The 27,521-nt window shown below is 41.9% G+C and overlaps 1 protein-coding gene and 1 long non-coding RNA gene across 2 annotated transcripts in view; one reads left to right on the plus strand and one right to left on the minus strand.

The window, feature by feature from the left end:
• Positions 1-4,471: 4,471 nt before the first annotated feature.
• cdc42ep1b (CDC42 effector protein (Rho GTPase binding) 1b) lies at positions 4,472-23,286 on the plus strand. Its single transcript, XM_049562085.1, has 4 exons — positions 4,472-4,797; positions 12,482-13,005; positions 15,553-16,103; positions 22,014-23,286. Exons 3-4 carry the CDS (start codon positions 15,650-15,652, stop codon positions 22,637-22,639), a joined length of 1,080 nt encoding a protein of 359 aa, XP_049418042.1. The 5' UTR covers positions 4,472-4,797; positions 12,482-13,005; positions 15,553-15,649; the 3' UTR covers positions 22,640-23,286.
• Positions 23,287-24,976: 1,690 nt separating this feature from the next.
• LOC125879940 (uncharacterized) overlaps positions 24,977-27,521 on the minus strand; it is a 105,873-nt gene continuing 103,328 nt past the window's right edge. Inside the window, exon 4 of the long non-coding RNA XR_007447991.1 lies at positions 24,977-25,133. This is a non-coding gene — a long non-coding RNA (uncharacterized LOC125879940). The remainder of the gene's footprint in view (positions 25,134-27,521) is intronic.

Here is a 27,521-nt window from a genome sequence, read left to right on the forward strand (position 1 = left end):
AGGGGTATAATATGCCACAGTACAGCATCAGTTTGAAACACTTCCGATAATGACATAATATGAGGAGCTAGAAAGGCCCTGAGGGGCAGGTGGAAGGGGTGGTGGATGGGTCCAACACACCCCTGAATTTCATCAGGAGGCCAGTGTTCGCTTTCCGTCTGGATGAAGAGCCAAACTGTGATGTTTTTTTTCTCAACCTAACCACATGCTTTTGGTTGACGTCCAAGCGTTGGTAGTGGTGTCCTGGAATGTCACCACCAGAAGCAGGACGATACCCCGCACATAATGTGTAGACGTAAAAGTCCATTGATAAAGTGGCGATAAGTGATGACAGGGGATGAGAACGTGTTGCAGATGTATGTCTGTGGGCCATGTAAGCTCAATATGATGCTACAAAATGTCACCAACCAACAATCTTCATTCTTTTAGGGGCAAGCAGAAGATGCCCCAGTTACCTCCACAGTCTTGTGCTGCAATTATGTGTTGGAATAATCTGAAAAATAGTTCCTGATAATGTTTCAAGGTTCACCTGGTTCGTTTCCTTTGCTCTTCGTTAGCAAAGCATTGTTTAAATGCTCTGAGCAATAAAATACAACACATCTTTGTATCTAACACATTCTCCCTCCGATCTCGTCATATATTGACATTTGGTCATGGACTTTCCACAGATACAGATACAACATGAAAGGTACCCTGGGTGCGTTGGTTTATGACGTTCTGGGACACCGTGCCATGTTCTGCCTGTTACATGCATTGTCTTCTTTCAAAATACACTTCCATTTTCACTGGAAATGTACGCTTTGCATACTGTTTCTTACAAAATAAATGCACTATGTTAGTAAAACACAGTGAATTGATGTTTTTTCACCTTCAACAACTAACGCACATGGTTGGGTTTAGGAAAAAAGAACAGGGTTTGGCTTTCCAAACTTATGGGACTCGAATGCCGCTCTCCAGGGTGAAGGTCAGTGTTTGTTGGACACATGCACCACAACTCCTGCCCACCCAACTCAGACTTTCGATGTCTTGTTTTTCGTTGGTGTCAAGCCATATTTCCCCCGATGACACCAAGTGCCATTAAAGTATAATGGCGACCGGCTGCATATTGTGCCGATGTCAAAAGACAGATTTTTTGTCAGTCTGATGCCGCAAGTCACTGCCTAAGCGCCGGATTTCAATGACTTCGGAGTGAGACCAGGTTATTGTAGCATCCATATTATTTCCACATTACAACTTAAAGCTCATGAATAAACCCAGGTTGGAGGAATGACCAACCAAGGGGCACTTAAATGCATCACTGGCCTTGGCTGGCGGAGGTCTCAAATCGAGACGGGGCTTCATTAGCACTCAGATGTTTGATCGTCTGACCAGGTACATATCGTACACTAAAAAGAGTTGTTCAAAAAGATTTGTTCCTTCATTTTTGCCCATCACTAAATTCTTGACAGAGACATTTTTCAACATGATTTTATAAGTTTATGGTGTCAGATTTCTGTCTCTGTCTTCTGGTTTTCTTTTCCTCGCCCTCACATTCACTGACAGAGGGTCTGATACTTTGCAGATGTTGTCAACAAGAGCTGCTCGCCCTCCCATATTCACAGCGATGATGATCCCTCCATTTCTCATGTCTGTTCACACGGCCCACCTCCCTTCACATCTCCTTCTCTTCACTCACCTCTTCTGTCTCCTTGCTCAGAGCTGACAGTCTTTTCTCTTCTGCCTTCTCTGCGGCCTTCTCTCCTGTCTCCATCCTGCCATAAGATTTTCAGTTTTAGGAAGCAAATTGATTTCTGTTTGTCAAATCTGCATCATCGCCCCTCAGCTTGGACATTTGTGTTTCTGTTTTTTTCCAGAGGAATCAAACTGCAAAGCCATGATGAAATTATTAGAACATAAAATGCCATGAAGTTCAAGATAAACAGAAGTGCTGCATGTTCATTATGATTTCATTTTGACTTTTCACTCGACTGAGGATGTTTTTATTACAGTTTGGACAAGTCACTACATTATCTAGGTTTTATGGTGTTACAAGTCTTGTCTGATGTCCTGATAAATGTACTGAATATATGTGGTGATGCACAGATGGCACACACTCACCAGCCTGACTGTGCTTTAAGTATACATTGAGGCAGAGGTATACGCTGACACTGTGCATGTCAAACTGTGAAAATGCCTCTGAAAATGACCTCGAATGTTTGAAAATACCCTTTGAAGAAACTGCTAGAGTTATGCTGTTGTACACACATGCACACTATTGTTGCATGCCCAACTGAAAGTTGGTGATGAGTCTATTTTTGTTAAGAGTGAGGTGAAGAGGGGTCACAGAGAGAAGAAAGGTTGATGACACCCATGGGAACTCTTAAGAGATCATGTTTACAGAGCTGAGTAAAGGTCAAGGATGAGATGTGTGTGTGTGTGTGTGTGTGTGTGTGTGTATGTGTGTTTCATTGTGTTTCATTGTTTTTGGTGCTCGTGTTTTTGATTAAATATCCAAGTCAATGAGCCCAAGTTAAATTAAAGTAGGTTCTCATGTCAAGCATTTATCTCGGGCAGTGACAGACAGAGAGGATCTGAGGTTAAGACCTGATGAGTTCAAGCATCGGGAGGCTCTTCACACATTCACACACACACACACACACACACACACACACACACACCACAAACAAGTTGAAGATGTTGAAAAATCATGCACGTATATCCATATTTAGCCCGCAGCACAAGCACACACTGACAGAGCAGTGTGGGAAGAGTCACAGTGGTTTATTATTGCAGCCTTCAGCCTACGATGAGAATGTGCTCAGTGTCTTTCCTCATCACATTGGCTCCTTTGATGGCCCCAAACTAACATGTTGTACTTTTGTTGTTCTTTTTTCTCTTGTGCTTTTTAAATTAGTGTATTTTGCATAGTTTGGCTCAAACTGAAAGTTTATATGATCTGCTATATGCCTTTTAAGAGTTATAGCCCCGTATGTTGCACAAACTAGAGCTAGGGTTAGCAGAAATCTGAATTCATCAGACTACAAATGAGACAAGAATTAGCTGCTAGCCACACCACGGTCCCTCCGCCTCACTCCCCACCGCTTCCCCAGGAGGAGAGCGGGCAGCAGCTCGGGAGACAGGCCTTTGGTCAGTGGCTGAAGCGGCTCAAATTTGGCCAGCACAAACCCCCCAGTGCCTGGTGTCACAGTGGGCTGGTAACCAGAGGCAAACTGGGTCAAACCTGTGTAATGGCAGCAACAGAAAGTTTTTTGATCTGGCGGGGAGTCAGGGCTGTCCGGTCTCCTGGAGCTGGGGATTAGTTGCCAGAGCTGCTGCCTGCTCTCCTCTCAACGAGGGAGCTGTCACGGTGGGGAGTGAGTTTGGGGATACACTGTGATTCGAAGCTCTGGCTAACGTTAGCTACATAAACATGAACTTTAAGCTACAGCTGTGAGCCTTTAGCTCCAGTCAGCAGAAGGCAATATTGTCTCTCTATCTCTAAAATGCTTTGCTGATACTGAAACTACTCTCTTTTAGGGTGCTTTCACATCTGCCCTGTTCGGTATGGTTCAACTGAACTCAAGTTCACTCGCCCCCTAAATGCAGTTCGTTTGGGCAGGTGTGAACACAGCAATTGCACTCGGGTGCGCACCAAAACAACCAGACTGAGACCCTCTTGAAGAGGTGGTCTCCGGTCACAAACAAACTCTGGTGCAGTTGGTTTGTGGTGAGAAGATGCAACTGCAGTCACATGACACATTGTTTGGGTTAAACATGAGCATGTTCCAGTCCTGGAGGATTATTAATGTGCACCTCCTCCTGTACTGCCTTAATATGCACATTCAGCACATCCAATGCATCAAAACATTGTTTTCTAGTTGGAGCCGCGCCTCGTTTTCAAACTGTATGGTTTGACTAAAATTAACAATGACAGCAATATAGTCCACGATGAGCAGCGCTAAAATCAACCTGTGTAGTTGTCCCTCCATTGTGACATTAGAAGGTGTCACATTTATCTTGCAAGTGTACTCTTCTTCAACGTTTGCTTTACTTCCTGGATTTTTCCCACATGGAAATTCTGACCAATCAAGAGCAGCTTTCTCACACAAGGCATTTGATCTGGTCCACTTGTAAATGCTGTCATTAGAACACAAACCAACTCTAGGCAATTATACAACTCTGTGAAAAAATGAGTCCCTGATTCAGACCAAAGCAAGACAACTCTAGGTCTGAAAGCACCCTTAGAATCTCTTTCTGATAAGTCTGTCTTGCTTTTTTGGGTTGCTCTGTTGCTGTCAATGCTGAAATAGTAACTCTCTCTGCAGGATTATCTGCCACTGAATCAGGCTTTCATAAAGGGATGTGCATTTTTATCAGTCCACTTGAATTACAATACATTCAATGGTGTTTTTGCCGAGTGACGCCAAAATGAAATTGCCTACTGCAGCTTTAACTTCAGTCGACAGTCAGTTCTGTCCAGTAAAAGATGCGCCACACATACAGTAGCCTACACACTGAAGGCAGCCTCTTCACCCATTCTCTTTGAGTGATTGGGTTAGGGCTTCATTCAGCATCCGTTATTATTCAGTCTTTCTGGAGCCCACCCACCTCCTCCTCTACCTCCTCCTCTTCTCCATCTCTTTCCACTCCACTTGACAGCAGCAGCACAGAGCCGCTGCACCGCTGCGCTGCACTGATGCAAAGTTCACGTCCAAGCGGAAACATACGGTGCAGACCGCAAACCGAGGAGGATGACAGAGAAAAGACGTGGTGAAGTCGTGTCATTGTGAAGGGACTGCGCTCTAACTTTATTTAAAGGTAAGAGTTTTCTGAAAAGATGAGTTTGTAAATCACTTTGACGTATATCGCGCAACGTGTACTTGTAACAGCGAATGGGCATGTGAAATAAACACCAGGATCTATTTATAGTAAATTACTACACTGCCAGCATTTAACCCAGTCTCCTTGGCTTTCTATAAAATAACTCTCGAGCGCATTTTCTGTGCGTAAAAGAAAAGCGCAGTGGGAGCAGCCACGGGCGCAAATGTTACTTCACCTTAGATCTCTCATAAAAAGACACTATAAACGTTTGCACACTTATCCCCACGTGGGCACATCACAGTGCAGTTAGTTGGTTAACAAGCGAGATCATGTTTCTCTTGGGCATTTTAATGATTCAGACAAAATAATCAACGCAAGGAAGGACGTCATCACAACTATAATCACTGAAAAACTTGCCTGAGTGCAAGTTAGCAGCACTTGTCAATTTAAAATAACTACAGACAGCTATCAGAGCTCCAGAGGGGCCAAATAACCTATGTGTAGATTGCAGTGCATCATTATTCAGTAAAAATGTAAAAATGCTCATTAAAAACAGTATATAGGAAACAAACAATACAATTAATTTTCCCAAATGCTGCCATGTGGCATTCAATACAATCCACCCTTGTGTCAGTGTTTGCAATCATGAGACAAGTTACTTTCATGAGTGCTTACACTATGTCACACTCTACCCTCTGTACATCCTCTTTTGCAGCATTACTTCCCATTAGTTCAGTGGCAATTTGTTTTCATATTTTAATAATATGAACTGTACGCCCTGTATTATATGTCAAATGCCTTCAAACTGTCAGTAACATGACCTGTGGCTTGGCTCTGATGAAGGTGGCGAGACTGTGTTTGATGAAAACAATCAGAATCAATTGGTCACGGCTCCACTAGTGGAACCACAGAGCAACTGTCTCAGGGTTGTGCCAGATCTCAGATCAGTGCACTGGCAGCCTGTCAGGGAGGTGGCGTCATGGTTAGAGAGACATTCAACCATCCAAACATCTGGACACTCCCTCTGTCTGTCCCTGCAGCAGCGTTGGGTCAGTCAACCCAAGTGCCAGGAGAAATGTTGGCTTTGTACATTTCTGCAAACCACGGCTACGTTTGCACATATAAACCATCTCAGCATCTCTTAAGTGACACAGTATATGAGCTGTCTTTGTCATTGGGATGTGGAGGGGATGGTGAAAGGTGTGACACCTAAGCGAGACACCTGCAAAGTTGCAGACCACTGCAGACAAACAAATAACAAAATTGGTTGCTGTTTTAGTTAGCCGATAGAGTGTTTCCAACAAGGACAGTGCCATGGAAAGTTTTTGTTTTTTATGTAGACATTGCTACATTTCCTGCTGGAATAGTGCCACAAAAAGTGGTTGTTTCAACAGAGATATCACTGCGCTACCTGCCAGAAAAACGCAGTGAAAAGTGGTTGTTTTTTAGGGAGACATCGCTATTTGCTGCCGGAATAGTGCCACGAAAAGTGGTTGTTTTTTATGGAGACATCACTGCGTTTTCTGCTGGAATAGTGGCAAAAAAAAAGCAATTGTTTTTAAAAGAGACATTGCTGCGTTTCCTGCGGGGTTGTTCTTTACAGAGACAAGGCTGTGTTTCCTGCCAGGATTGTGCCACAAAAGCAGGTATTGAAAGCTGAAACGTGATATTTTCCTAATTATAACCAAGTGTCTTTGTGTTTAAACCTCACCACACCTTTTTGTTAAAATGTATAAAATGGAAAATTCCAAAGTATCTGTTATATTATAATGTACAAAAGTAATTATTCATTTATTTGGTTGCCATGGAGTCCACCCTGCTGCGCGTCACTTACACAGACTTTTAAAACAAGACTTAGATTGAGCATTCCTGTAAACAGCCACTTTAGCTGCACCTCTCTGTTTATGTTTGCTAGGTGGAAGTTTGGAGAGGCAACATTTCCTTATACACTTTGTTCAGCATGGCTATTGAAATGCAACGAGATGTGTTTGCACTTCACTGTCGTTTGGCCTAATTTCCCCTGTGTTCTGTTGACAAAAGCCCCATACATAAAAACAAGAATTCACGAAACTAGTGAATGATGGCAAGGGTTAGATTTGACCATGAAGACTGATTTGGTTGCTTAGCCTACTGTTGTTTTGTATGTTTTCTGTGCGCTGTAAAAGAAGTCATAAAACTAGCTGGAGAGGTCAAATGTGCATGAATTCTTTATCAAATGCTTCATAATGTGAATTATTTTGTTTTCTCAGTAGTGCATTAAGGACAGTGTGAGAGGGAGTGAACAGGAAGTTCATGTATAAGTCACAGTATCCGTGTTTAGTCACCAGACAACGTCATGAACCCATGTCATCACATCCAGATATCATGCATCTCAATCAGGAATCATTATTGCAGTCCAGCCCAGACGCCAGAAAAAATATTGGCATGGTACGTTCCTGCAAACCATTGATATGTCACATTTGTACATTTCACATGTAGTGGATATGTTGAAACTTGATGTTTCTTAGGTTTTAATTTTCAATCTTGTGTTGTGACATTGTTGTGGTTAACGTGTGGTTAGGTTTAGGCACAAAAACCACTTGGTTATGATCATGTTTTGGCCTAAAATACCAACTTCTGACATCACAAACACTGCTGGAAATGTCACAGTGTGTTATTAAATCATAGCCACTTTGTCGCCACCTACACTGCTGGAAATGTCATGATGCATTGCTAAAAATAAACTTAATTCTGTCGCCACAAACACCATTGGAAATGTGATAATGTGTCATTAAAAAATATCCGCTTATATTGCCACAAACACTGCTGGAAATGTCATGACGTGTTGTCAAAAATACTTGCGTGTGTCATCACAGACACAACTGGAAATGTCACGTTACTAAACAAAATGGCTGGTCTTAAAAAGTGGTTTAAGAACTTGCCTAGGTCTCACGCCATCCACCATCCCATCCCCATCATGATGGGGAACTCATCTCATATAAATGTAATCTGAACTACATCACTTTACAAACATGGATATAATATGTATGAAACATACAAATGTAATGTATCCATGGTTTGCAGAAACGTACAATGACAACATTTTCTTCTGGCGACTGTGCAGTCAGATAACATACAGAGAAAGAAACTTGACTGCTGTGCATAGACACACACACACACACACACACACACACACACACACACACACACACACACACACAATAAGGACTTGGCAGTTTTGGGAGTGTATTGCCACGTTGCAGCAGTAGATCCTTGTAAACTGAGTGCATGTTGTATTTTTGAGCCATGCGTAATGGTCAGGCTGTTCTGACCTCAACCACAGTTTGCTGGTTCAGTGCTGTAAAAGGACCATGGCCTCCGGTCCAGTGGAGGAAGTAACCTCAGAGCTGACCCACTGCGACATAGCCCCGTGTGTGTGTGTGTGTGTGTGTGTGAGTGAGTGTGAGTCCATGTACAATCACACAGATGTATTTCTCTCTGAGCCACTATGATTGAACGCTCCCTTAAATGTCATCAGAGCCCAGTTCTGCAATTTGTGGCTCTGTGGTACCAGATGTTTGACGAACACATTAAATCTGCTTGCAATGAGGAGAGTGTCAGAGACATGTTTGACAGAGCATGTGTGTGTGTGTGTGTGTGTGTGTGTGTGAAAAACAGAGAGATAAAAGACAGCAAGATGGATTGAAGGAAGAGCTGAAAATAGAAGTCTGGTAAAAAAAAAAAAAAAATCATATAAAGACATGAGGTAAAAATGTGTTTCTCATCAGCTTCCTCGGATCCTTTATTTGATGGCCGTAATAGATGGCGTCCGGTCTGCTCTCCCCATTGCAAGCTGTTCCCGTTGCAGTTACCAACCCCTTCGTCTGTCTCTGCAATCAGTCAGGCGGCTTACGCAAAAAACAGGCTTGTTTATGGACGTCTGCAGGTACAGTTTGCAGACAAATAACATGTTTAGCAGATCTAAATCGCTTTCTGTGTGTTTCTAATGAGGCCAAGTTCCTGAATAAAGTTCCCAAAGTGAATTTCTGTGCTGGTGTAACACTTTACATGAAGAGATCTTAGCTGAGCTGCATTTATTGCTCACAAAGTCATAAAGGAGGAGGAAAACCATATACAATGCTGATATGAGGCTACAAGAAATTGGCAGCTATAAAAGCAGGAGAGAACATGTTAATTACATCACGTAAAGCTGCTAATTAAAGGTACCATATTGTAAAAAGTCCGATTATATGTCTTTTTTTTATTAAGAAGCCAGCGTAGATGCTATATAAATATTGTGAAAGTAACAAAACGCTCAATGTACACAGTCTGTATTCAGAAACTGTGCCTTTAAATGAGCTGTCAGGATTTCAGTGAAGTTGTGATGTCACAACAGTGCTATTTAAAGACAGAAACTGCCACTTCAGTGTCTTTACGGGCTTTTTCCGGCTGCAAATATGGTGCAGAGAAGCCAGGAGCGTGGATGTGGAGGACTCGGAAACACTGACCAATCAGAAGCCCTTTTCACACACACAAGATCGCGCAATAGGGCTGTTACAAAGTCCCGTCATTACGCCGCCTTTGCTTTTTCATACAGACAAAACAAGAACGTGCAGAACGTACATACTGGTTGGCCGTTGGATGAAGTCTTTGCAGAGTGTTCATGTGCAACTTTTCTGGCCAAGACACAGCGGTGTGAGGTGACGCAGCAGATTGCTTTTGTCGCTCCTAGTTCTCTGAAGTTGGTTTGCGGTGTGGGCCTTAAAAGGGGCCAGAGGAGACTTGGCTTTTGTGGGAGGGGGGCTTAAAGAAACAGGCAGTACAATGGAGTGCTTCAGGCAGAGGGTGAACACAGGTATATTCAGGCCCACAGTATGAGAGAGGCATGTCATGGTCTAGTAGAAATCACAAATACAAATATGGGATCTTTAAGCATCAGATGACAGAAATGCAAAAAGGACAGAAGGAAAAAAGAGTCTCCTTGGGGATTTAGGGGTGGAAACTGCATACAAAGGCATTCATCAGTCTGTGAACTATTATTTCTGATATGATATGATTTGATTTTTTTATGGTGTTGACGCTGAGAGTGGATTTGTCTCTCTTGCTAATGTTTATCTGTCTCTCACCTTCTCGTGCCCCACACACCCTAATCACTCCCTTAAGATGAATGTTACTGAGCTGAAGGATCAGAAGCGGTCAGGCAGCAGCTAAAATCCATCCTACCTCCCCTTCCTCCTCTTTATGATTGCCCACTAAATTAAATTATTGTTTCTGTCACACCCACGGTTTGATCATATCCTCCATCCTTACTTATTTCTAGGTTACAGACAGTTCATGCTCCCTGTGATGGCCACCCCTGAACACTTGTCCTGTCGAAAAACCGGGATTAGTTAAAGATTTAAGGATGGTAATCTGAGCCCCGGCCAGTGCCCAGTAAGAGTGGCACCATCACCTGGCTCAAGTTCTTATGTCACAGGTCCAGATTGGCCTGGCAGGAGCCTCGGAGAGTAACTCCTGCGACACTAATCCAGCACTGGCGAGGTCACGTGTTTGGAGCTTACCGGTGCTCACTTTGCCCTGGAGTCATGCCTTCAGTAGACAGGAATCAGGCTCTCGGGGTGTATCCAGGAAAAACAGACACACAGGGCCTTTAGAGGAAACTTTTCTATCTCTGGAGAAGTTGACTTATGGTATAAATGTTGTGTGTAAATCTGTTAGATAGACCTGGCTTCTCTGCAGCTTAGTGTGGTTTAACATGTGCAGACAGGGGCACTTGTTTTTATGTCACAATGAATTTAAAAATTGAACGTAAAAAAATTGCAAGGATTACCTCTAACGAAAATAACACATTTGGAACATCTACCCAACCATACTTTAAAATATACTGCAAATAAATGTCTGTGAATCATTCTTTCAATTAATTGATTAGAATATATAGTCTATAAAATGTCAAAAAACACTGAATAAATGTTTGTTATTACAAGGTGACGTCTTCAAATAATATTTTCTGTCAAACCAGTGGTCCAAAACCAGATGATAAAAATCAGAGAAAAGTTACGGAGCCCCTAAAGTCCTAAAATAAGATACAAATTATTATCTTGTGCTGCACACAAACTGAAAAATATCACCTTTCAGAACGTAAGAGGCTGTAAAAATTCGAAAAAGTTTGGCATTTGTGCTCCATAAATTTTACTGAAATTGATTTAAAAAATACAGATTTTCTGAAGACCGACTAATCTCTTAATCACTGTAGTACTAAAATATTAATAATTGTAAACTGTATAACTGTAGAAAAATCTTTTTTGCTCAGGAGATAATCATGGAAGTGCCTGTAGTTAAAGGAGCAGTGTCAAAGATTTTAGGGGGATTTAAAGACTGCAGACTGCAACCAGCTGAGACTTCTCCCAGTTAGAGTTCCTTCAGTGTTCATTGTTTAGAAGGTTTTTACCAGGAGCCGAATTATCCACAGAGGTCTCTTTCTCTCCAAAACAAACAGACCAGGTGATTTAAGATGGTAAAACCACTGAATAAAGCAGTTTCACATTACAAATCAACATTTCTCTTACACTGTCACAGATGGTCTTCTAGCCTAGCACCTGCTAATCTGTGCACATTTTTTTCACTTATAACTTAAAGGGCTACTTTGGTATTTTTCAACCTGGACCCCTTTTTTTTCATGTTTTTGTGTCTAAGTGACTGATGGCTACAACAGTTTTTGAAATTGGTCCAATATTGAGCGAGACTGCTGCAGCTGGCAGTAGTGAAACAGGCTGCAATGTAACCAGTTGGGGCAACTGTGCATCATCAATGTACGTCCACTAGAAGTGCTTGTTGTTGTGACAGGCTCAGATTGTTATTATAAGTGTCTGACAACATTATGGAAATGATCCCTACAGAGGTAGACCTTTTTGTTAAAGGGTAAGATCCTTTTTGTTTAACCAGAAACAGGCCCAACATCGTCAACACCAAACCCAGCAGACTCCATTTAAATAAACAGCAATTTTATCATCATAAAACACACTTAATTTAAAGTCGACAAAAACTAAAAAAATCTTACAAAAGCCATCTTGGATCTTGGAATGTCTTTCCAGTCTTTCAACAATCACTGACTTTGGTTTGGTTTAAATAAACCCTTAACACACTAAGTTAGATGTGAAAATATTCTGACTCTATACATAATTAAATTACTGTCTATTTAAATGGAGTCTTATGGGTTTTGTGGTGGCGATTTCAGGGTCAAACAAACAGGATCTTACTCTTTAACATAAAGAGCTCCCTATATAGATATGAATGGCTTATTCTAAGGTAATGAAAACACAATTCTTATTTTCAGGTGATTATACACTGAAGAAAATATTATATTATATTCCATTTCTGCCAGTATATCCCCCTAAATTTTCCACACGGGACCTTAAAATAAATAATCATATGAGTCAGCCTTAGAAAACACACTAAAGACTCTTCAAAGCTCCCGTTGTACTCAGGTTTTATTTATCAAGTTCAGCCCCTGAAGAAATTCTTGAGGACTTGCTGACTCCTCAGGCAACGAGAGAGACAGGGAGAGAATAACATTCGCAGCATCCCTCAATCCAAAGTTTTATTTTCCTGACACATTTATGTGCACTTGAATGCTCCGTCTCCAGTCTTTGGTCTAGTGTGTAACTCACATCTCTCTCCTTTTTCTCTCTGTCCGTTCTCCTAGCTGGCCTAAAGTGAACTGAATGAAAACACAGAAGCCCCCCCACCTGGAAACCACCGGGGAACTAAGTGGATTGAAGAAGGCAGAGAGCGAGTGAGGGAGTCAGAGAGGGAGGGGAGACAGAAGGGATTAGCAGCTAATCCAGCGCATGGACAATCCTGGATGAGCCGTATTTTTTCTTCCAGGATGATGCAAACAAAACAGTCGCTGGATTACGGCACTTTACTTTATTGCCCCTTTTGAGAAAGCCTCTTTTTTGCCTCAGCTCTGATTGTGCTGCTCAAAGGTCTGACATCTTGGGTGCAGAGGGGCCAGGAGGACAGAGGACAAAGCAGCGGGGCGACAGGATGTCCCATGGACAGCGTGGTGCTACACATGGATAAACCTCTTTAGTGGGAGACGGTGCATGGCAGTGGACCCCCCCGCCAGTCTCTCTGCTTTGACTTTGACGAAGACAACTGCATGAGACGCACAAGGTCTTCTGAAAAGTTGAGCTCTACTGAAGATGGAAAAAGGAGTCGCTGCCTGTAAGATTCAGATTGGAAATACTGCTGTGTTTTTTTCTTTAAAAGTGCAAGATTACAGAAAATGACTGAAGGTTTCTGTGGGTAAAAAAAGAGGGCGGGAGGATGTAGATCATTATCACTAATCAGTTAATTTTCCAATTAATGTGCTTGGGTTTTATTCACTGCTTGGGTGGGATGCTGCAGTAAATACGTAAACCCAGGGACTAATCCTTGAAGGCTAACCTGAAACCTTAATAATGGTGAGAAGTGAAGACACAGTCTGGCCTATTAAGAGTTATTTATAAATTTGTGTGTCGGTGTAACATACAGTCCAGTTTAGTTTTGTTTTTGAAATTTCCATCTGCTTCTTAAAAACTTATTTTACTAGGTTCACCAAGTAAAAGACACATTTAGAATACTTTGGTTTTACAGCGAATTCCTGGTGAGGTGATCCTCTTAGTGTTGCGGGCAAAATGTATGTTTAGACTGACTACAGGACAGTTCTCCAAATCTAAAAAGATTTAAAATGAAGTAAACATCAGTCTATTTCTTTACTTTTCTCACACAAACCAGCTGAGTTGTTTGGCTGAAATCACGTCTCTGTATATTTGCAGTTGCGGCCGGACCTTGTTTTTCTTAACTGTCATTCGCTGAACCAGATCTGAACAAGAGTCCAAACTCTCCGACCACATAAGCTGTGGTAAGCAGAGGAAACAAAGTGCGGCCTTGTAATTCATCGTCTTTGTTATTTTGTCATAACTGAAAGCTGTTGTTGTGCAGGAGTAGTGAGCTGAGTGTTTGGTCATGTGCAGTACAAGCAGGGCAGGGGAGGTGAACCAGGCAAATGTTTGTGGCCCCCTCCAAAAAAATTGGGATAAAGGGGTCCCAGATGACCACTCTTATTGGTACATTTTCAGTGACATCTATAAACCCCTGGTGACATGACAGTGAGGCTGTGGTGACTGTAGCAGAGACTATGAAGGTGACCCAAGACAAGACAAATGGAGAAATACCTGGCTGCTGAGTCTCTTCTGAGTTAGGGCGAGCATTTACAAGCAGACCAGATCAAATGCCTTGTGTGAGAAAGCTGCTCTTGATTGGTCAGAATTTCCATGTGGGAAAAATCCAGGAAGTAAAGCAAACGTTGAAGAAGAGTACACTTGCAAGATAAATGTGACACTTTCTAATGTCACAATGGAGGGACAACTACGCAGGTTGATTTTAGCGCTGCTCATCGTGGACTATATTGCTGTCATTGTTCATTTTAGTCAAACCATACAGTTTGAAAACGAGGCGCGGCTCCAACTAGAAAACAATGTTTTGATGCTGTGGCTGTGCTGCGTTCCGGTTCCGTCACAGCGGCGGCACTCCGCAACAGATACACAGGACTTCTATATTTGCCGGACGCCGGAGGACAACGCTGCAATTCAGCACAGAGCAAATTGTGCGGGGCAGGAAGTTGTGCACAGAAACAAAATAAAACATCCGGTTAATTTTCAAAATAAAATACACAGTGTTCACGATGGATCATATTTCCCTGCACTACACCTTGAAAAATCATAATGGGCGGAGGCAGGCCTGAAGTCAATAGGTCAGAGGTTTTCAGATGTCATTTCACCCCGTTGACACCATGGACGAGGAGATGTTAATCATGGAGGTGCACCGAGATGTCTTCCTACTACTCCTCTGGTTTTGTGGTTCTGTTTATAGAAACTACATCTTGTTATATCACGCGATTATGCGTGAATTTGCGAGATCTCGCGGGTCCTCGTGACTCCCCCTGTCCGGCAGAGCTGCACCGCTCCGCACAGCAAACGCAGCCGGTGGGTGTTGACAGACGGTGGAGCACTCAGCAGATAACCAGCGCTGCCATTCCGCAACAGACACGCATCCAGTGCAATTCCAGCGTCAACGCTGATGCCGAAACAGCTTGACTCTGTCATTAAACCCATGAATGAGCAACATTATACAGTTGTCCCTGTCACAGTGTGACTCTGTCACAGGCGCAGAAGTCAGAAACTGTTTGCACATTTTCAGATGAAAAGTAATGCACCCAGATTTGTACATATCCCCATATTTTGAAAGGCTACGATCACATAACCAACGCTATGACGGGAGTAAACAAGGAAGCAGTCCTGAACAGTTTTGTAAGGAGGCAGGTTGGGGTGGTGGATGGGTCACAAAAAGGCAACGGCGGAAATTTAAATTAAAGTCCAGATTTAGAATTCAAAAAACCTTTCTTTAATTTCTGGTCATTTTATGTGATCAGAATGCGTTTTTATGAGCCTAAAGGGTGTGGGCCGATGAGGAGGGCGGGAGTCAAGGATCACTACTGCATACTGTGTATGAGACGAGGAGAGAGAGAGAAGAGAAATTGACTCAATATCCATACTGGCATCTCTCAGTGTAGGGAAACCGTAGGCCGACGGTAGATGAATAGTTGGCTCTGACCGTGTGGAGAATGGATTATACACACATTCTCTGCTGACTGAACAACCACATATTTGTGTTTCCTGTTCTCACTGTCTTGGTATTTAAGTGTTTTTTTCTCTCTCTGTTTTTTTACAGTGGACCCTGAACTGGGATTTAAACTTGACTGACATGTAATCAGAGCTCACACGCTGTCATTCACATTAAAGGGAAATTATACAACTTTTCTGCCGCCATGAGTCTGGGAAAACTGCCAGGGATTAAGGGCCTTGTATCGGGCTCTCAAGGGAAACGTCGTTTCAAGAGTGAACTCTCTGTGGACATGATCAGCCCGCCGCTGGGTGACTTCAGACATACTATGCATGTGGGCCGTGGCGGAGACGTGTTTGGTGATACTTCCTTCCTTAGCAACTATGGGGGCATCAGGGAGCCAGGAAGTCCGGACTCGTCAAACAGCTCCAAGACAACCGGGTTCTTCACCCGCACCTTTCGGCATGTGCGGAAGAACTCTGGGCCTCGACCGCGAGGGGGCTCCCGTGACCTGTCATCCCCGCCACCTGACATTTCACCCATCATCAAGAACGCTATCTCCCTTCCCCAGCTGAACATAGACTCCCCCAATGGGTGCCTACAGAGGGTGCTGTTCTCCAGCTCCATCAGCACGACAGATGACTCCCTCTGCTCATATGGTGAGATAACACAGATAATTACTGCATGGGACATGGTTTACATAACTCATCTAAACTGGACGATTATGGTCTCGGAAAGTAATGTCTATTGAGTGGATGATAGACTGCTGCAAGAATGAGTCCTAAAACCCCCCAGAATTAGTTATCATTTTTAGACTTCCGTTTCCCTCGTCTCAAAGTCAGTGGGTTTTTTTGAATGTTTTTTGATTAGATGCCTAAAATAAGATCTGTGGTTAACACAAGCTAAAGAGACTTTCATGTTTTGTTCTATGACATTTGTTTGTGGTTGCAAACAAATGGCTAAAACACGTATTTAATTTTTTTCCTTAGGTTTAGACAACAAAGTACATGGTTAGGATTAGTAAAACACTCATCCACCTTTTGCCCACCCCAGACTTTCTTGCTTTTAATACTACGGTAGTTGCCAGTGGCGTGCGAAATAGCCACTGCCTGGTGCGTATCATACCACTGCAAAGAGTGTCTCTGGGTGTCTCTGTGAGTCGGAGTCTGACGCCAACATCCACTCACAAAGCAGCGGTATTTAACCAGGGTGTCTACAGGTCAGTTGAATTAATTTTTCTTAATATAAGCCTTAAAAAGTCGGAAGGTCCAGGGTTCGAATCCCACTGGGGTCGATGTCAGCAAAGGCATGTGTTCGCAAGCGATTCCTACCGCCGAATCAAACGGGATCAGATTAATCTGAGCCAAGTCCTCAACGAGGGCGCGTCTCAATCCCGTCGTAGATGGGTGGCTCCAGATGTAAAAGCGGATTCATAAAGCCTTAAAAAGTCTTAAATTGTCTTAAATTCAGATTCGATGAGTCTTAAATATTTTCGGTCACATTACTGTGAATATTTCTCCAGCCTGACAGACCCAATGATGAAGAATTGTAATAATAAATAGCATTTATGACAGCCATGAGATTTTGTTTTCTTTTTACATTAAACACATCAAACTTAAACTCTCCCAATTGTTTATTGTGTATTGTAATTTTTTCTCACTGTTCACTTTGAACTGACATAAGTGAACTTGGAAAGTGTACTTACACGTGTGTATTTCCATTGCAGATTTGGTTTTTAAACTTCGTATAAGGTGGTATTAAAAAGGTCTTAAAAAGTCTTAAATTTAATTTGGTTATATCGGTAGACACCCGTTGAGGAGTTTGGTTGTTGACGATGGTGTCAGAAATAGCTGCTGCCCGTTGCGTATCATTTTGTTGCAAAAGGTGTCTCTGCATCTGTGTCTAATGTGAAATGTCAAGATCCTGGTGAAGGCACATGGTCAGAATATTTTATTTTCTGTTGTCTTTAGGTTACAGGAAACTTGGAGGCAATATACATAATGATAGTGGGATAGTGGTAGATGAGCACTGCATTAGTCACCCTAAATTAGGAAAAAAAATCCCCAAACTGGCAGTGCACTAGGATATATTATTACAGTTACAGTTCTCACTATTCACTCTCCAGCAGACCAAACAGCATAAAGAGCTGCTGAGCTGACTGGGTGCAAACAGCACGATAAATGTCAGTGAACACACAAACAGAGAGGGTGAGGTTGCCCTCTTTTCAACATCACTCTCACATTCCTCCGGCAAAAAAGACTGACTTCTTCTGAGTCATCTGGAATCACCTAGGCAACACCTGTACACAATTAGGTCCATAAACACAAACACACACACACACAGCTGGTTTGGGAGAAATAGAGAAACAGACATTTTCCTGTCATCTCTATGTGCATGTGTCACTGCCTGAGTGCACAGCATACACACACCATTCATTATATCTGCTAACCAATCAGAGCTTATCAGGCAGCAGTGTGCAGAGCCTGGACTGGAAATCCCCTCTCCTTCTCCAGATTCCTTACCCAATTCAGAAGGAATTTGCCCAAACTGAGTGATGTGGAGCCGGCATAGAGAGTTAGTGATCTGAAGGATGATTGGGGCTTTTTGTCATCAGTGGGTTTCTCTGTTAGTTCATGTCATTATTTCCATCCATCTTTTCATATTCTCTCAGCTCTCATTTACATTATTCTGTTTAAAATGTTGTCATCATCCACTGCTTTACAACTTTTTTGCAATGCTTACAATTGAGATTATTATAGTGGAGGGTTGGGCAATATTAAAATTCCCCTGCTGACGATACTGCTTTAACAAAAACAATGGTATACGAAATTATCATCCCTCTCCAAAAAAAAAAGCTAAAGAGAGAGATGCACATAGAAAGTGAATTGTCCACAAAAAGGCCATAATGTATAGGCAGTAAGCGCTATTTTCCAGAGAGATCAGATCAATCAGCTGGTGAGGTATCCAATAACACATTTATCAACACTAATGTATGGAACGAGGAAAACAGTGATATATGTCTACTGCCTTTATGAAATCGCGATGATTGAGGGTTGATCACTGTCAAAGGAGTCTGTGGCAGACGTATACTGTTGGATGGTGGTGGGAGCAGAGATTTGTGGTGTTTCCATCTTTGGCCCTGACTTGTTTATTGCACATCTTACAGATCACTTCAGTCACATTCTCTGGCTCTCCTTTTTCAAATGGTTTATGCGGCTGTAAAATAAGGCCAACACGGAAGTGCCAAAAACGGCAGATCTTGTTGAGGCTGGCCCCAGAAGCTAGTCAGTCTCCGTACACTGCTATATCGCTATAGCTTATTTCCCCCTCCATGACAACTGCATTGGGGGTGAATTGTTATATAATTCAACCCCTTTAAATTTTATTAAGACTGAAAGTTATGCAGGGTGAGCCGCTTTGAGTTAGTTCTACCCCTTGTGTCCTCATGGCGCCAGCCTCTCACTTAGATATAATCACTGCTGGCTCCAAAAAAACAAGATGGCGACGGCCGAAATGCTGAACTTGAGGCTTCAGAACAGGAGCCCACAAACCAATAGGTGATGTCACAGTAGCTACGTCCATTACCTGCCAATAACAATCATTTACTGTCTCTGTTACATGGCTACTGATCTCGTCGTCAAAACTTCACACTCGTGCCGCCCATGATCCCGTCTAGCTGGCTGTCCCATTTATACAGACATTGTTAGGCGCTGGTACTACCACTGTTCCTGCCATTCCGTGATCGCATCATATATACAGAACATCCAGGCAGCATAGCAGTGCGATAATCCTGCCTTCAACAGGCAGTGTAAAAGGAGCTAGTGTCACTGGCAATGTGAACACAGTACATGGGTAATTATGTACAGTGTCAGACATATACTAGCATGTTGTTACTTATTTTTTTGATATGCTTCAACAATGGGATGAAGTGTAGAGAAAGCAAGAGAAAGAGATATAGTGCAAAATTCAGGCGTTGCATAACTGAATATCGTTCTGTTGTCTGGGACATGTCAGGACCATTATTGTGGCCAATCAATATTGTGTTGAATGATAATCTTGTCATATCGCCAAAACTAAAAAACAAAATAAATCATACTGCATAGAAAAACAAATTTAAAAAACATGTAATATCTCACAGCGTCCTATTCAGGTCTTAGTCGTCACAATTTAACCTGCAATTCAAGAGGTAAAACAGTGTTATCAGACCAACACATTCAGCTTGAGTCTTTACTGGGCGCATGAGATACCATTGCGATTTATAGTTTCCAGTCACTTCACATTTGTTTGTCATCTGGCGTGTTATTCACCATTTCTATCCCCTCTCAGTGACATCAGACCACGCTACATCTCCCTCTGATTCCTACTGTCTGTCAGCTGGAACATTAAGTTTGTTCATGAGACAGAGACAGCTGTGGGTTACTCACTGTGAGATACTGCCATCCTGTGGTGAAGGAATTTAAATGCTAGACTTACAGTAGCTCAGTTTGTACTGAAGGCCTCTTAATCAGTTGATAATAATGTCTCTGGCTGAAACAATCTGATTCAGTTAACATGCTGTCAAAATCCCTATTTTGAATCGTGTGATATTTACAGTCAAAGCTTCAGAATATGCAGCTCCAAACATGAGCAAAGGTTGTAGATTTACATTTTGAGGACTCTCAAGTCAATTCAGTCAACATAATTGGTTTCAGTGATGCTGTCCAGGTCAATGAATAACTTTCAAGTATCTCTGTGTAACAGTAAAGAATTGAAGAATTAATCAGAGACAATAAAGAAAGTTTACTGGGATATGGGGACATCAAATAAAATTATTTTGCATGTAGCTCATATCTCAAAGAGAAACTTTATGAATGCTTACAGTCTTCAGTGTCTACTTTACTGTCAACATCCCTAAAAAAGCACAATGTCAGTTCTGTTTAGGTTGGAGTTCCCTTCAGAAGTTTGTACTTTGCAAAGCGGCTTCCAGCTAAAAATGTAGTAAAAACCTCACTTTAAATCCAACAGCATAAACCCATTAAACATTAGTCGTAACATACACACACAACACGACAAACCTAACACTGTCCCCTGGCTGTCTAATCAACCTACATGTCCCTGTGGTTTCAAATTTGTTGGACAACCCAGAGGTACCTTTAAGAGTCACATATCTGCAGCATCGTTTAAGTTCTGGAGAATATTTCAACGTCTCCTAGATGTGACGTTATCAACTTATTGCATTAACACAATTGAGCCCTTTGGCCTGAATGAAGAACCAATTTTTCATATTTATTTAAATTTGTTACATGTGATGGATGCACTACTTGCACTTTTTTACAACTCAGATGTGATGGTATTGCATCGCCTGTTGCACTTGGACACTGACAATGGCAATTCCCACCCTTGGATCCACTATGTAATAGAGTTGTAAATCCTGCTTGACGTTTTATTCAGTGTTGCAGGTTGACTACCAGCCCAGCAGCCAGAAGAAAATGTAGTATGTCGACGTTTCTAAGCAGACATAGTATGTTAGTATGAGTTCATTTTGACTTTTGGAGGTGGAGGGGATGGATGATGGCATGACATCTAGGAGAGACAGCTGCCAAGCTGCAGACCACTGTTCAAGACCAACAAAGCACTTGGCAGCCCTTTGCAGCATTTTCATCGGTGTTTGAGGCACCAAACTTGGGTGTTTTTAGCTGCACATTACAGAGTTTCCTATCAGTGTTTGTTGCAATGAATCAAAGTGTTTTTAGCAGTGCTTAATAGCATTTCCCATCGGGGTTTGTTGCACTAAATTCAGGGTGTTTTTAACAGCGCATCATTGTGATTCCCAGCCACATATGTGGCACCAAACCTGGGTCTTTTTTACTGACACATCACAGCATCTTGTTGCAGCATCACAGTTTTCCCAGTGGCGTTTGTGGCACCAAACCCGGGTGTTTTTCACTGACACATTGTGTCATTTCCCAGAGGCGTTTCAGCGAGCAAAGCTGAGCATTTTCTCTCACATATGGAGGCATTTGAGCCACTGGGTGTTTATCAACGACCTGTCCCTGCTTTTCAAGTGGATTTTGTGTCACTGAATGTGGGTGTTAAGCCAAAACATGATCTTTTCCTTATCATAACCAAGTGGTGGGTGTTCTGCAGCAAACCTGGGTGTTAAAAGCAGCACATTGTAGTGTTTCCCAAAGGTGTTTGTGACAGCAATTCTGGGCGTTTCACCTGTCCCTGCCTTTCCAGCAGCTTCTGTGCTATATGTCACAGAAAATTATCGTTTCTTAACCATAACCAAGTGGTTTTGTCTGTAAACCTAATCACTGCTTCACATCAAAATAATGTACAAATGTATCTGGGGTTTACAGAAACAAACAATGCCTTCAGATAATTGGGTTGTGACTACATATATTTGCCTTTTGTCTTTGTCCATTTTGATTCTGATGACAACACAGTGGTGTTTAAATGTTAGTTTGTTTGCACAGTTAAAGGCTGCTCCAGGCTGTTTTTTGCCTTGTATGTTCACATTATGTTATGTCATAGGTTCAGATCATTTCAGTGAATGCAGTGTGTTTCCTTCTTCTGTCTGTTTGCAGGTCTGCAGTCTGGATTTGTCACTCTGCCCCGCTTCTCTCGCCTTGACAGACAGTTTCAAGATGGAGACGTCCGGAAAGGGTCTTTAACCGACAGTGGAGGCATCACACTGACACGCTCAGACTCCCTCACCTCGTTCACTGTAGACCTCGGCCCTTCCCTTATGACTGAGGTACTGAGCTTGATTGACAACCCCAGCTGCCTTCAGATGTCCATTGACAGCCAGGCAGCAGATGAGGAAGAGGAAGAAGAGGACGACGGCTCTCTGGCAGAGACGCCTGTGCAGAGCCCTTTGATGACTTCTCCCAACCCTTCCATGGGAAGCGGGTCATTCAGCAGTAACATGAACAACAGGGGGCACTCTTGTAGCTCTAACTGGACAGAGCAAGAGGAGGAGAGGAGGTCACAGAGGACACCAGACGCATGTGCTGGGTCTCCTCAGAGAGCGGAGCCTGCCATGGAGGCAGAGAGGTTTCAGAGGGCGGCTGACGTGCTGTCTCGTCATTATGGTGGAGGATCCTTCACAAGGGGATCTAGGACGAGCATCAACACCACCTCTCCTGCTTTTTCCCAGAGCCGCAAAACACCATATGCCTTTTCTGAAGAGGAGGAAGAGATCAAAGTCTAGATGTTGAAACTTGGAAAACGAGTAAGGACTGCATCGATGAAATAAAACAAATAAACAAAAACTTCATGTGCTTCACCTGAGTTCTGGATTCATTTCTGGTCACAGAGGCTGAACTTGTCCATAGAAATATCCTGGATGGATGTTTGATGATGATCTTGACTCTGGACCTTCCCCTTTCTGTGCACTACTATCTAAACTAATCTAAACATATAAGTCACTGAATGACTCTGACATCACAAAATGGATTCCTGTCAGGACAAACTCTTGATAATGTAATAATGACTTTTAGTTTTATTAGTAACAAAGATTAAAACCTGCATTAACTATACTTGTGACTGGAGACTACAGTGGAGCCCCATACATTTTGAATGGACTTTTTCTATTTTTTATTCACAGTATACATAATCACTTACTCCATAATCATGATGTTCAATGTCTTTACATAAATAAGGTTGTTCAGGGTCAAAGGTCTGAGGCGTCAAGCTGAATCTGAGGAACAGAGTTTTATAACAACTGTGATAAAACCTCTGTATATTGTGAATAAATTAACTGTTATCAGGAATAATGGTGTTAAAACTCAGTTAGTTGTACAATTACAGCTGATATTCCCCCCAGTGTCTATGAGATGACTGCACCTGTAACATCTATATAGGATTGTTTATCAAGCTTTTATCAGTATTAGTTTACGTTTTTCTAAAATGATATGGCTGATGTAATAAATGCTTGATTCAAAATGTCTGCTCTCTTTTTTAAACATTGTGAACTTACATCTAATTCCCTCAACAGCTGTGGCACCATGTACCACTTGAGGGGGCACGAGGTAAGTAATGCTCATGAGGTAAAGATTGGGTACACTGATACCCGGTTCCATTCTGGTTCCTGCACCTAATTTTGAAGCATTTAGAGCACTTCAACCAAAAAAGAACTTACACAAGAACCTGAAAAGTTTGTTCTCAACTGGAACCAAAAAATAGCAGGTTTGTCTTGACCTGAAGTGCGAATTGTGATGACATCACTGTCATATTCTACAGGTTGGAAAGAGAGGATGGAGAAGTCAAGTGAGAAATAGTCAGAATAAAACAGCGTGCGGTCAGTGGTCTCATGAATAGTTGGTCCATGCTGTTTTTTGGGGTAAAAACAAATATCTGTAATAACAGAACAAAAGTTTGCAGGTACTCAGTGTAATCCATGATTGTATTACTACTGTTTACTTCTGTTGTGCATTGTGCAATGGCTTCCGTTAAGGACACATCCTTGAACATTTCTAGACTGGTGAAAATATGGACTGGTTCACTAGATAGAACCAAGGTGCCAAGAATCTTGAACACAATCAGTTTAAGAACCATAACTAATAAAAAATGGGGGTTTTATAGTAATTACTCTGTATAACCATGGCTGTAGCCAGCTATGAGGTCACTGAGGTCTGACCTTGGTAACTATTCCCTAAAAAAACTCTCCACATCAAAAATGGCATGAAACCACTTGAAACCAACAGCCATCAAGACAGAGAGATCTGTGTGGGAGAGACTAATGCCCTTGCCAGCCATGCATACCCAGTATGACTTCTGGGAAGACTGTGAAGAAAGACAAACTCAGTAGACTCAGATTGAATGGCTGTCTGAGAAGCAGTCAGTCAGGAGCCCCACTATGTTCCCCTGCATACAGAGGCAAACTGCTGGCATAAGGCTTGTTTGAGATGAGACAGAATTGGTTAGGTTTGTGTCCTCTTCAGAAGCGTCATCTGACGTGCGTCGTGACGTGTCTTTATCAGCTGGTGTTTCCTTGAAGACGTGACCGATCTGCCAGGCAGGTCACACCCCCCGCCGTGGTCTCTGAAAGAGAGAGTTCCAGGTGTGCAACATCATAAAGGCCCCCTCATCCCGGTTGATGGTGTCCCTGGCCCGCTTCCTGATTTCTATGGCCTCCTTGATCCAACGTTTGAATTTGTTACTTTCTGACCCAATGACCTTAATGTTGTCAGTCCATGACGGGATTGTTTCTCTTGCAGTGAGTAATTTGAGTAAATATGAATTCATATGAATGAATGAATAGCCATAAAAACTTAAAGAGGGGTGACCCAGTAACTACTTTATCAGATTACAACAAACGATTTGTAACCAGCACCACCCACCCTTGAATATTTCTCCCCAAACAAGGCACACATTGTCTATTTGAACTCTGCTAATATAGAACACACCACCACCAGAAATGCTGTGTAATACTGTTGCATTAACTGTTCAGAAAAAGGAGGAGGAGATCAGTGTAGGGAGGCCATATCTCTACAGAGGCACAGCACAGACACTGAACAGATTTTCATAAAAACGAGACAAACCTTTCAGTACAGACAGAAGTGATTCATGATCCCGAGAAATCCAGCACAGTGCTCACAGTCTTCCCAAGATTCCTTGACACAAAGGGATTGGTCCTATAAGACTTCCAGCTGCTGTTTGGAGAGGAGGCCTTATCAAAGCTTCTGGAAGAGTGGGGAGTATTCCTGAAAACAAAAGTCATAAAAGAAGCAAACAGCATTTTAAGTTATTTGTGATGATTGAGTGTAATACTTATAGAAGTACAGCAAATTAAAAATAAGGATTGCTTTACATAGTTAACTGTATGACATAAGAGTCTTGCAGCACACTGTTGATAGCCTAAAGGGGTCTTAATGAAAATGAAAATAAAAGCAATACTTGGGGGGAGGCTTAAAAGCTCTGAATCATCAGCCTGAGAATGGCACTTGGTGCTTACACTGCATTGCTGTAGCACCTGGTTATTTAAAGCCCCCCTCCAGCCAGTTTTACTTTCTGTTCAAATGGTTAATGCTTAATATTGCAGTTACAGTATTGGAAAACAGCAATATGGCATTTGCATTGATTAATTTACTGTTCATCAGAGCAGTAATGAGATAATTTGCAGAGCACACCGACTCTGTCACAAGAGATGATAGAGAGCCAACGAGAGAGAGTGTGTTGAGTGTGTCAGTGTGTTGAGCTATGTTTGCCAGTGGGATTTTGTGTAATTCAGTGTGTTAACGGCAGCCGTTCACCACACATAGGCTATAAATAAAAAAGATACAGAGAAATTGATTCATGCCTTTATTTCAAGCCGACTCGACTACAGTGACACACTTTTTACTGGCCTCCCAAAAAACACCACTGAAAGACTTCAGCTCGTTCAAAACTCTGCAGCTCGGCTATGAACCAGAACCAAGAGGAGAGAGCACATCAGGCCAGTCTGAGCTGCTCTACACTGACTTCCTGTTACATTTACAATTGATTTTAAGCTCCTCCTCCTTGTTTTCAAAGCCCTACATGGGCTTGGACCGAGCTACATTGCAAACTCTTTTGCCTCCAGGAACATTGGAGGTTCCCAGCAACAGTCATTAGAAGATCAGGGATGCATCCTTTGTCAGTTACGCCCCAAAGCTATGGAACACACTACCTACAGATATCAGGGAAGCTACCTCGCTAAATATTTTCAAATTCACTTTTAAATCTGTTCACTTTAGCCTGTAACTAGCCTTAACTTTTAAAATTCTATGATTTTATGATGTCATGATTTTATGACTTTATAATCTATTTCATCTTATGACTTTTTTCATTTTTCATGATTTTAAGATTTATGGTTAATCCTCATTTTAAACAGTTTTTTAATGTCCTTGTATATTGAATTGTCTGTTTTATGTTTCAACGTTTACAGAAATTGTAAGAACAAAGTTGGCAAAGAGTATTGCAGTTCTGGGGAAAACAAAACACGTACTGGACCATAAATCACTGCACTTTCTGTGTTCATCACTTGTACTATTTGACTTACTGTGTAGAAGTTTGGGGCAACACTTACAAAAGTAACTTACAACCATTATACATCTTTCAAAAGAGAGCAATCAGGACAGCTCACAGTGTGGGGTACAGGGAACACACCAACACACTGTTTTAAAGTCACATCCATTGAAATTTTTTGACTGCAATAATGTATAATAGGAGGGTTAAAATTTAGGAGAATTTAATTTCAAAAAACAATGTATTCATACAACTAAGAAGAGTCTGTGTATTTCAGTGTTTGGGGTGGACTTGTGAATGGGCAACGTGATGAGCTGAAACAAAGCCCAAATATAAATCAATTTAAAAAACTATTCAAAAAGATATTTTTGGCAGATATATAGATGAGGAAAGGTTTTGTTAGGGGAGTGCATATTTATTTTGTAACACTGGTTGGTACTTGGACTGTAAGTAGACTGGGTTTATTACTCATTGATTTAATTGGGTGGTAAATAGACTGGGGATAGTTGTATATTAGTTGTAAATCAATTTGGGAATTTGTTGAAATAATATACAAGTTAAAAAAAGAAATGTAAGAAAGGGGTAGGGAGTAGGACATAAAGGTTTTACATCTACCTACTCCTTTGCGTACACTGTTATCTTTGTCTTGTTTGTTTTTCATTTTGGGTTTGAAATTAAGTCATTAATTCATTCATTTGTGTCCATGTTATTATAATTATCACTACTAGTCCATAACCATTGGTAGCTTTGTCACCTTCTACCTATGCCAATCCTCCTACCAAAAATTAGAAAACAAAACAAAACATTGGTCCACAGGGGGAGCCACAGCGATTGGTTGCATTTTAGGCATTTTTAAGCATTTTTCTGTTGTTATAGCGCCACCCAGTTGCCAATTAGAGTTAAATTTCTCCAGTCACCTTGAGGCGTCCTGTTCTACATATCTACCAAGTTTAGTAAAAATCCATATGGCGGTTAGGCCTAGATAAGAAATGAGCTCTCTAGCGCCCCCATTTTGTTTGATGGGGTCAATAATGGAGGGGTCCCCTCAGATTATGTGTGGTCATATGCCTACAAAGTTGCGTGGTGATGGGTGAAACCCTTGAGAT

This window comes from Epinephelus fuscoguttatus, linkage group LG19 (assembly GCF_011397635.1).
Source record: "Epinephelus fuscoguttatus linkage group LG19, E.fuscoguttatus.final_Chr_v1".
Taxonomy (NCBI): Eukaryota; Metazoa; Chordata; class Actinopteri; order Perciformes; family Serranidae; genus Epinephelus; species Epinephelus fuscoguttatus.

Excerpts from the sequence above, each read along its gene's own strand:
- cdc42ep1b (XM_049562085.1), top strand. The coding sequence starts at position 15,650 with ATGAGTCTGGGAAAACTGCCAGGGATTAAGGGCCTTGTATCGGGCTCT. Across the intron at positions 16,104-22,013 it reads TGACTCCCTCTGCTCATATG|GTCTGCAGTCTGGATTTGTC; the intron begins GTGAGATAACAC and ends GTCTGTTTGCAG.